Source organism: Mauremys reevesii, linkage group 4 (genome assembly GCF_016161935.1).
Source record: "Mauremys reevesii isolate NIE-2019 linkage group 4, ASM1616193v1, whole genome shotgun sequence".
Lineage (NCBI taxonomy): Eukaryota > Metazoa > Chordata > Testudines > Geoemydidae > Mauremys > Mauremys reevesii.
The window spans coordinates 61,698,387-61,709,887 of NC_052626.1; the positions used below are offsets into that span (position 1 = coordinate 61,698,387).

Genomic DNA, 11,501 nt, shown 5'->3' on the forward strand with positions numbered 1-11,501 from the left:
GAGGGTGGTGAGGATAGAGTTCAACTTTGATTTTGACTCTGAAATACTGGAAGCAAAAAAAAAAAACAACCCAAAACAACCCAACCAAACAAAAAAAAAGTCAATGTTTGCCATCGTTGTTGCATTCTGTCAAGGTGTGCCCTGTGAAGTGAACTGGAAATGTTGAACTAATGACTTTGTGGGTTGGCCAAGCTGCAGTAGCAAAGGCTGGACATCCTGAAATTGCTATACTCTGTGTCCAGTGTGAAGTGAGTCACCATTCTTGGCCAAGCACTCAGTCCTCAGCATACGGCTGCCATCCTCATAACTAGCACTCCTTGACAATCTCAGCAGGGAGGCCAAGGATGGAATGGGCCGTGAACGAAGAACTCCTCTGTGGTCAGAGGTGGTTGCAGTAGGTCAGGATTGGTCAGGAGGAGGTCATGATTGAGGCACATTGGCTGGGCAACATCATGGCCCTTTCACCAGCACTAAATTCACTATTTTTTGTTAAAACCACACTGCTCTATGTAAATGAGTAGGCTAAGGAGAGATGAGAATTGAGGACTTTCACCTGCTTCCTCTGTTTTCCTCTCTCTCTTAAAAATCCTAGTTTCTAAGGTCTTCTAGCCTTAGACCTTATGGGAGGGTCTTCTTAAGGTAAGCAACAATGCCTCTGGGGAGTGAAGGAGGGGCAGGAGCTCATCTTTGAGATCTGTCAACATTAATACTGTTGCAGTTGTTCTAAATGCCTTTGTTCCAGAAGCTGAGCTGAAGTTAACAGGTTGGCGCAGTTGTGGTTCTTTGTGTTTGGACAGTTCACTGCAGCCTTTATCTAGTTTTGTACATTTGTCTATTTAATTTTTGCAGATAAGAATCCAGGAGTGATATCCTCTACCAAGCAGCGTCCTCAGACACTAGTGGTGGTTGAGAAGGATCCAAAACCTAATCATTGCAGGCCATTGTCTGCAAGCCTGCTGAAGATGGATGGGTCCAGCTCCCTCCTGGTCAAAGACAGTAAGATTGTAAAATCAAAGTCCTACATGAATCCCACAACCAGCTTCATGGCCAAGATGTCACGCAGCATCTCTGTAGGGGAAAATCTATGCCTTGGTGACTCTGTCGAAACACTAACTGAGGAGAGGACCAGCCCACAGGGGCCTGAGAAGACACACATAACTCCCCCAGCAGAGACTGAGAAGAACAAGCCACCTACAAAAGAGAATTTCCCAGGGAAGCCAGCCCTTCAGCAAGTTGTAAGCTGCTCATCACCCAAGTCCTTCCACAGCAAGTTGGCATCATCAAACCGAGCACATTTGATCCTTGACATCCCCAAACCATTGCCTGACAGACCCACCTTAGCTTCTTTCTCACCCACCGCCAAATCCAAAACTCCACTCGAACCGGAGTCTCCTCAGTCACCTGCTGGGGTCTGTAAAAAGAAATCTTCTCTTCTTGAGGGACGGGCCTTCAAGAGGGAGAGCCCAACTGCTGTGTCTGTTGCTAAAGAGAGCCCAGTGGAGAATCCAGCACTGAGGATAGATCGCCAGGATGAGCCAGGGGTCACTAATCCAAAACTGAAAGAGTTTTCAGAAGGCTTGCACCCAAGGTCTCCTGAAAGCACAGTGCCCAGATGCAGAGAGAGGTTCTCCAGCATTGGCTGTGTGCTAGACAACCCACTTGGACTTTGCCCACTAGACCCCATCAGGCCAAGGTCTCCCACAACAGTGTCTGCCTCGGCACAGAACTCAGGTGTGCACGGATACCCATCTCTAATCTTCTTCCCCCTTCTGTTTCCTGTCTTTGTGAACCGCTTCACGATTCCATCACATTTCTTTACGTCCAGCTTCTGGCCTGTCTCGTCTTGTCTGCACCTGTCTCGTTCCATAAGTCATCCCCTCAATGGTGAGACATTTCAGTCTAACATCTTTTACTCTGGCTTGAATTTCTGTTTCCTCTCTGTCTTGTGTCTTACATCATGTTTAGTCAGATAGCAGCCAAATGTTCTGCAGATCTTGTAGCATCCAAGTTTCCCTAAAGGGAATGGCAGGTGGAATGCAATACACACGTATAGACGCTGTGAGGATTCTTAGCTTGCTAGATTTTGGGGTTGAAGAAAAAGGTGTGGTGTTAATACACTATAACTTCTGAATTATTTATAAACGGGAGGGTGTCAGCTGGAGGGTTACTCTCCAGTCCAAGAAAGAACTAATGCCATGCCCTAGTCTGTTTCTGGCCTTCCCCTCAGGGCACAATCTTTTGATTCAATAGAAAACTTGTGGGTAACATCAAAACAAAGCAATTTCCATGCTCCACAGGGCTGCAGTCCCCAGTGACTTTTCCCTTGCCTCTCTGTTATTCTCCAGAAAGAAGGGATACTCTTCCCTTAAATCCATTGCTATGTCATGTGACAGGTGGGGTAGTCCTTAACCCTTTCCTGGCTGTTTTAACTTGTCATCGGGGCCCGTGTACAGGGCATTGGACTGTTTGAAAGGTCAGACAAACTCTTAACTCATCTTCTTTCCCAGTATTGTTAACCAAGCTGTGTAGGGAAATAAGTCACCTTTTATTATCTTCTGCTTGTCAGGGTCCTTCAGTAATGCTATCTTCCTCACTACAGCGGTGAACTGTGAGGTTACAAACAATAGGTTGTGACCCCTCTGATGGAAGCAGTGGATTGTAAAAGGAAAGCTTCATTTCTCATACACACACACAGCCTGGCAAGCAAAGAAAAATGTAGAAAAAGTGTGTCCACTGAAAGCTTCTGAAGAGAGGTTTTTATCTAGATGTGGGTTTTTTTTGTATTTTAGTAGTGCCTAGATGCCCTGATCTAGATTGAAGCCCCTTGTTGTACTAGGCACACTACACACATCTACAGCAAGACACATGGTCCTAGGCCTGAAGAGCTTACAGTTTAAAATAAAAGACCTATCAGATATTAAACTGATAAGAACAGACACTACGCTTTGCTACACAGTAGTTAAGTTTCAGAACAATGAGTGTATCTGGGCTTTTCAAGAGCTAGCACCTACTTGGAGCTATGGAATCTGATTCTACAACCATAATGTCACAGACCAGCTGTTTTCACTGGTGTGTGTGTTTTTCTCCTAGATTTGAGAGTCAGAGCAAAGGTCACATGACTTTTGGGGTCAGTTCACAGGAAGTTTCAGCCCAAGATCTGTAAAAGAGACACACATCTGCAGCTAGAAATCCACCACCACCACCATCCAAAAAAAAAAAGCAAACGGGAAATGATAAAAGGCTCATGCAGTCACATTTTTTAAATTTACATGTAATATACAGCAAGCACTTTGTAAAAGCACGTTAATACAGCAGGGTAGTTTTGATCTAATCAATAGGGAATTAGAATGAGGGTTAGAGACCTGAAGTTTCTATCCTTGTTCTGCTACTGACTCACTGTGACATTGGGGAAGTGACTTGACTTCTCTGTCCCTCAAGTTACCCTTCTGTAAACAGAATCTATACAATGTGGGGATAAAGATATTTACCTTTGCAAAGTACTGTGAGATCTAGAGATAGAAAGTGTTGCAGACGTACTAAATATTGTCATTACTGTGTTAACTGACCTATGTCTGTTTTTGAAGAGGTACTGTCTCCACCTCTGAGCACCTGTAGCTGAAAATACCCATTCACCCAGGTATTTTTACAGTTTCTCTGTGCTGGTGGTTCACAGAGCAGGACAGCATAAGTTGAAGATCATGGGAGAAATCCAGAAATGGTGCTGAACAGAAAAGGTTTTGCTGTGTTTCTAATTTAGTAAGGATCATTGACAAGAAAATTGAAGCCACTGTGTTCAGACTGTTGGTGATTCAGGAGGCGAAGATTGCATGGATCTGAGATGCTGTCTGGGAGCATCAGCATATGCCACTGGCTCATCTGTTCTTCATGTATTTTTGGGTTTTTTTTATCTTGATGCTTGGGGCTAGGTTCCCCTTCAGCCTTTCAAAGGACAGCATTTCTAGTCAGAAGTGCAGAATTACAATGTTCTTATGACCACTTTTTATTTTCTAGGTAACTAAAGGAGTTTGAATAGTACTGTCCAGTGCCTTTCAGAGCAGGAGATAATAGCTGCAATTATGCCTGTGTGTCTGTCTATTTGTGTTGTGTTTAAAGACTGCCCACCTTCAGCTGTTAGACTGCTGGGTTAATAGGGATATTAAGTGTATAGCTGAAGTTGTGCTTTTCTGATATATATATTTTAATAATTCTGATGTAATGGCGGTAAACATCATGTATTGTTGAAAAGTATAGTTCCCATTCTCATGGGTGCTGTTTGACAGCTCTACCTTAGTCTCTAACCGCAATACATTTTGACGGTTTAAAACCATCTTCATTGTAATTCATCTTCATAACACACCAGATGCTTGTCTCATCCTGAAGATGGTGTAGAGAGAAGTGTATGGAGTTATAGAGGAGTTGGGGGGCTGCTTAGTGGCACTTGAGGTTAGTAATGCCTTTTACCTTTGGAGATCTTGTCTTGGGTCACAAGTGAGAGAGACTTTGATGGTCTCAGCTTATCCACAGTTACAAAACCACACTGAGTGACAGAAATCAGGGCAGTTGTTAGCCTCTGCTTAGCAGAGGCTGAAGACTGGAAAAGCGCAAGTGTGGAATGTTAGAACTGAGGACCATCTCCAGAGAGGTATGTGAGGGATGCTGGTGCAGCTCTTGCTTACACAATGCGTGGCTCAAGCCAGTCTGGTTAGCCTCTTGTTTAAAAGTTGAGTGAAACACACACGCGACCTTTAAAATAAGTATTAGCAGCTGTATTGGAGAAGTGGTTATTCTACAGATGGATTTCCTAACAAATGTGCGGGGGTGGTATAGGACATTGGGATATGTTCATGGCTTAGTTCTTTTTGTTTATTCTCCCTCTTCAGAACGTCGCATCAGCATTGAGCAGTGTGAACATGTTGTATCTGAGCTCCAGGACAGCATGCGCAAGGCTATTCACCTTTACCACCTGGTGAGTGACCTCAAACATTGGTCTGCCAATCAGTCACCTTGTCTCTAGACCTCAAGAGTTAAGTACACACATAGACGCTGGATGGACTGAGGCATTCTTCTGACCGAGTTCTAGTGACAGAGGCAGCGTGGTCTAGTGGGCTGCATCTGAGTTTGGGGCTGGGAGTCGGAAACTCCTGGATTCTAATTCTGGCTTATCCAATGGCTTGCCATATTGCCTTGGGCAAATCATTTAACCTTTATACCTGACTGTCCCTTCGGTAACCTGAGGGTAACAACTAACTCCCTCACAGGGGTATAGAAAGGATTAGTTAATAATTTATACAGGGCTTCAAATATAAAGCACAATTGAAATATTATATTTTATTATCCTCTGATTTTTCTCTTAAATCCTTTAATGCCCAGGGAAAGGATTAGCAAATACGATATACAGTGGGAGCTGGGCTTTTTACGTGAGCACACATGCACCCTCCAATACCTCTTTAAGGCAGACCCTATACTTAAAGCAGTGTATTGTACCCTTTGCTTAGACACATTTGTGGCTTGCAATGGCCCTAAAGGGTTGAAAACACCTTCTTTTTGTCTTGTTTAAATACTAACTGCATTTTTTAAAATTCTCAGGTATCAATGGACATGGAGTCTTCCACTGACAAAGATAAGATTGCTGGCCTCCTAACGGACACGTTCTCCGTGATGAAGAAAGAACTAGACTCCCTGAAGGAAGGAGAAGAGCTCCAAAGGGCCAAGAAGATGCTGGTGAAGCCACAAGATGCCATTAGGTCGCTGAATGAGGGACGTGGTGCCACCCTGTCCAGTCCTAGGCGTTTTGGGGATGAGCAGACTCTGGCTTTGCTGGAACAGTACTCGGAGCTGTTACTACAAGCTGTGGAACGGCGCATGGACAAAAAACTGTAAAGGGGTGGTGGTTGGAAAAAACATGTTTTGAGTAAAACTGATAGCTCCCTAGAAATAATCCCAGGAAGACCACCACAGTGGAAGCCTCAGAGAAGTGCTGTTGTCACCCTGATCTATGGAGGGAGAGACCTTTTTAAACTGATCTTCTCAGCCCCATAGAACAGGTGTTATCCTAGTTTTTAGCAATGTGCTGGCCACAGTTTTAATCACTTCCCCAATACTCTTCAGCATCCAGTTTGTGAACACAGCCTGGAAAGAGGCTGTAGAGAAGTTGCTTGGAAATCTCTCCATAGCCAGATGTTTGGCATCTCCTGTAAGAACAAAAAATAAATTCAGTTTGCCCAAGAAGCTCTGAACTGCTGACTAACAAAAGGGGCCCGGATGAAGCCAATCACTCCCTCCCAGGGCTTCATCAGAATCCAAAGGCAGACTTTTAAACCTTCTATTTATTAATTTATTTTTCTGACGTTTGCTCTAACTGTTTCCTGAGTATTTGGTGGCCATTTCCTTCCCTTTTCAAACAAACCATTTTTTCTCCTTTGCCACATCCCAGCGAGACACAATCTCTGTATTATAGTAACCCCTAACAGCAGAGGCAGGCTGGAGTGTCTGTGCAATTACCAAACTGGTCTTCTCTGCTGCAACCTGTCTTGCTGATCTTCCTTTCCCCATCCCTGGCTTGTTTCCTGCAGTAATCCTGCTGTTGTGATGACGACGCTGTTGGCTTTTCCTTTTGTTTCAAAGACCGTCTGGGATATAATTTATCTCCACTGTCCTCTGACGGGGGAGGATTTCCTACCCCTTGGATCAAGTTGTGGGGATTAGGTAACAAGAACATCGTGGCTTTTTAAATGAGCTTTGGCGTTTTATCTGTGCTCAAATACTTGAGATTGGGTTTTCATCAGACATTAAAAAGAAAAGGGTTGAAATAATGTAGGAAAATGAAAAGACAGCTGTGAAGTTCCTTTTAGCCATGTTCTGAGAATGGAATTGGATACTGATCTCTTGATGCTAATGAGAGTGTGGTGAAGGGGGTGGGTTGGAGGTGAATGATTTTATTGGGAGAAGTTAAGTGGGAGGCAAGGCCTCCATCTCTTTTAGTGAAGCCCTCGCTCAGAGTGATCACCCATGCAACTGCTGTTCCCTCCCAGTTTGATGCTTTCATTGTCCTGGTAGGAAAGACAGTCAATAGGTTCCACTTTCTCTACACGGAAAACAGAATATTCTTAACCTTCCAGGGGAGCAGAGAATAATTTACCTTTTCTAACAGACTACAGAAAATGATCTTCTGGGAGTGCTGAGCAGCCAGTATCGGATATTGTGGGATGTAATTATCACCATCCTTCCCCTACCCCTTCATGGGTCTCTTAATGGAGAAATAGAAAACCTTGCCCCTGTGAAATTCTGTGTGCAATAGCCTTCTTGCCTTATCAGACTTCTCCAAGCTGGCAATAATGTGTTTATTGTCATGGCTTACAAGTATCCAGTGTTGCTATTGGTCAGTATCAATAAGTTAGTAAAATAGGATGCAGTGTAGGTGGATCCATATCAAAGCAGTTGGCTACTCAGGGGGATTATTTCATTTTCTTTCTCTGCCTTCAGTCTTCCTCTTAAAAAAACATAGAGCAGTACAGTCCCAGCTTGTGAAACTCTAGTATCCAGCTTAGCCCTGGATATAAATGTTGGCTGGTATCAGCAAAAGCCCTTTAAAGCTCGCCAGCCTCCAAAGATGTGTTCCATGGTCACAGACTTGAAGCAGATTTTTCTGTAGTTGGTTTGGGGCAAGCTGGCCATCATTTTGGTCTTGTGGTTCTCTGGAATGGGCCTGGCTTTTCTTCACTGCACTTGGAAACTGGGGACTTGCAGTGCAGCCTTTTCTCTACAGGGATGACTAGTCTGGGGCCAGCTGGCCCATTTCTTCACTGCACTCCAGGACTGAGGACTTGCAGTGCAGCCATTTCTCTGCTTGCTGGCTGGCCATCAGTTCACTGAGCTACAGGATTGGTGACTTGAGGTGCAGGAAGCCCTTTCAGAGCCTTTCAACTGGTTCCGCCTATCCTCTGATTATCTGTCCAAACGTTTCAGGTGTCCTCTCAGACCTCTAGTTCAGTAGAGTTGTACTGTACTGTACTTCAAGGTTTAAACCTCGGATTGCTGTGCTGCTAATCCCCACCCACCATTGTGTTGTGCTGAATCGTATGGTAAACTGGGATTTTGTGGGCAGCATCTATGGCAAATGGAAAGGAGCTGTTTGCATAGGAATGAAGTGAAGAAATTGGAAGAAATCTCTGGGAGCTTCCTTAGGTGGAGGGGGTAAGGATGCTCACGAATGGAATGTGAGATGGCAATCCTGTTGGTTCTCTGATGGGGATAGTCTGGGTAAGGCTGACTGTGAGTCAACCAGCTGTTCTCACTCCACTTTCAGACTGTGAAAACATATGTGCCAGTCCACGGGAGGTTTCTTGCTGGTATTGGGGCACAGACACTCAGGTAAAATAGCAGTACCTTCAGCCCAGGCATCTTCTGGTACTGGAAATACTGGTTTGAGGGTTCTTTATATGCCTTCCCTTGTAGAATTGATTCCATTTTATTATTATTTGTATTTAAACTATGAGGTGGTGACACCGGATTGGAAAGAGTGCTGCAGAGCAGATGGTTGGAATGAATAGAATATGTCCCAAAGCCGTTCCTGTTAGATACAGTAATCCAGTCCATGGTGTACCTTGGACTGTCGTAGGTGAAAAGCAGCAGCTATCAGGATTCACAGTAGTGTCAGATAGGACTCCCTCAGAGTCATTCACAGGGAGTGAGTTTAAAAAGAAAATAGGATTTTTGTGCGTGCTGGATGTGGACTTTGCCTGGGTCATGGGAGTAGGTGGGAAAACAAACAGGGGCAAGTGTCTAGTTAGAACTGTGGTAGGGGTAGGCTCAAGCAAGTAGATCAGGAGGGGAATCTACGGGGTGTTTAAGCTTTAAAATAATTAGAAAGCAGAGTCAGGGCTTCCAGGAGAATAGTGTTAGGAATAGAAATAGGCTTGGCTTCAAGAACATAGGGTGGCCAATAAAAGCCTTGAAGGGGGCTATGAAAGATGTAGTGCAGCAGAGGCAGGGCTTCAGGGAAGTAGAACCAGGACTGAGTTTAGAGGCATGAATTAAAGAATAGGTGGGGTAGTTGTTTTGTTTAATGCCTTTTTATTGAGCCCCTTTTTTCCTACCTGCTCTCATGAAACAGCTGTTTCTTAGAAGGTGTGGGAAGGCTACGGGATGTAACCTCAACCATTTGCTTAAGATTTAGCATTAACAGGTGTTGTGAAGCTAAAGACCTATAAATCAAAGTGATATCCCAAGTTGGGTGGTGAGAAGGGGTGAAGGGAGAAAGTGTTGCAGAGAGAGAACTTGATTCAGTTGATATATAGATATATATGACAATTCCCTCATGATTTCCCATTGCTGGCAGTAAGAAGTGTGAGGAAAAATTGCAGTTTTGAGAACAAAGGGAGTCCTCAATAAGATAGTGCAGTTGGTAGCTGCAGGCCACAATGCTTACATTTGACCTGCATGTACAGCATACACCTTCATCATAGGTTATTCCATACTCTGGAGGGAGAAATCCTGAACAATGATTGGTGGCTGGCAAGTGAAGAGGATTGTGGGAGGAGGCAATTTTGGAGCCTGGACCCATTATAGATTTGTGCACGCACGCACGTGTGTGCGCAGATGTAACATATTAAAGGAAATTATTGTTTAGCAAAACCTTTAAAGAATTTGGGCCTACCACTCTGTCCTCTTTGCTTAACCACCATCCCTATCAGGACGTTCCTGGTTAAAATTACGATAGTTTTTTCTTCTCATCTTGATGTAGCTTGTGTTACTTTTCCTGGAGGAGCTCTTAAAACAATGCACAAAGACCTGTGAACAGGGTGGTGCAGTGGAAAGTACTTGAATCTGACAAGACAGCAACCCCTTTGTGTTTTGTTCCCTCTAAAGCCAACTCGCGTTTTTTGTGGAACATTGAGACGCACAGCTGGTGCTCTTACATGAGTCTGCATTTCTTTCACTTTCTCTCTCAGGTAGTCTCCTTTCTGAGGAATCTCCCAAGTAATGGTTGGGGTAGGTCTTTTAGCACTCTCCTCACTCTTCTGATCTCATCAAATCTCTGAGGAAGCAGTATAAGGAGTTGAAACATTATGAACTTTAAATTTTAAAGTACATTTTAAAAATAAAAAACAGAAGAGGAGGTATTTAAACGCTGTTGGTATACTCCTGCATTTGTAAGGTTTTTTTTTCTCCCACTTGGGGTGCAGTATCCCAGATATTAAATGATAAAAACCTCATTTAGAAGAAAAAAATAAAAACACAGGACTTCTTGCAGCCCTGGAGTGCTGTTGAGCAGATGTAGATAAGACTAGAATGTCCAGAATTCCAGACTGCTTGTTGTAAATAATATACCGGATTGGATTGCATATTCGTGTGGGTAACCTGCTGTTAAAGCATGGACAAAGATGCATGGGGCAGCGACTTTAGGAACAAGCCATGTCCACTCTGCATGTCTTAGTTATGCCATAGGCACCAGACAAAGAACTCTTTACCTGTGTTTTTCAACACTACCTTTTTTCCTCCACCGTTTTAAAAACATAAAAAGAAACAAAAACAAAATCTTTATTTATGAATGCGTGTTTTTTTTATACTTTGGCTTTAGGTAAAAACAAATTAAATCTTTAAAATGTCTTTTTTTTAATTATTTGGAAAAAAAACTGTTTGTGGGAATTTTGCACTGTGAGGCACCTGTCTGGGGGCTGTTTTTAACTCTGTATTCATTTGTACTCTGTGTCTTAAACAGTTTCAATAAAAATGTGATCATTTGTTACAAAGCCGTCTTTAATAGAGTTTATGGCCAAAATGGACCAGGATTATCATCTAGTCTGACCCCCTTGTGAGAATAAGCTAGGGAGGTGCCTAACTCCACACAAAACAGCCTGAGGAAGAGGCGCTGCTGCTTACCTTGCAGCCTAGTGGTTAGAGCACTCACCTGAGATGGGGGAGACCCCTGTTCAAATCCTTTCTCCTACTTTGCCTGATGGGGGAATTGAGCCTGAGTCTCCCACATCCCAACCATGTTCTCTAACCACTGGGACAGAAGTTAGCGGGGGGTGACACTATGTTCTCCCGCCAGATTTTGAATGGGACCGGATTCTTGGCTCACCTACTGGATCGGGCCTAGGGTTGACAGGTATCTGGTTTTCAACAGGAATGCCCAGTCAAAAAGGGACTTAAAAAGGGCTAAGGCAGGTTCCCTGCCTGCCATGGCTCCGCGCAGCTCCCGGAAGCAGTGGCATATTCTGCCTCTGACTCCTATGCATAGGGGAGCCAGGGGGCTCCGTGCGCCACCCCTGTCCCAAGTGCTGGCCCCTCAGCTCACATTGGCCTGGAACCACAGCCAATGGGAGCTGCAGGGGCGGTGCCTGTGGACGGGGCAACGCGCAGAGGCGCCTGGCCGCACCTCCATGTAGGAGCTGGAGGTGAAACATGCTGCTGCTTCTGGGAGCTGCCTGAAGTAAGTGCTGCCCAGAGCCTGCACCCGTGACCCCGCTCCCACACCCCAAAAACCCTACTCCAGCCCT

The 11,501-nt window shown here is 44.4% G+C and overlaps 1 protein-coding gene across 4 annotated transcripts in view; it reads left to right on the forward strand.

Annotated features, from left to right (window-relative positions):
• The window catches only part of MAPKBP1 (mitogen-activated protein kinase binding protein 1), a 129,197-nt gene extending 118,446 nt beyond the window's left edge, over positions 1–10,751 (forward strand). For 2 of the 4 annotated variants that reach the window (XM_039534381.1, XM_039534380.1), the window contains exons 30-32: positions 850–1,884; positions 4,881–4,966; positions 5,587–10,751. In XM_039534381.1, the coding sequence (XP_039390315.1) occupies positions 850–1,884; positions 4,881–4,966; positions 5,587–5,880 (1,415 nt within the window). In that variant the 3' untranslated portion in view covers positions 5,881–10,751. The remainder of the gene's footprint in view (positions 1–849; positions 1,885–4,880; positions 4,967–5,586) is intronic. The other 2 variants (XM_039534382.1, XM_039534383.1) reach the window with 2 other exon arrangements.
• Positions 10,752–11,501: the final 750 nt, after the last annotated feature.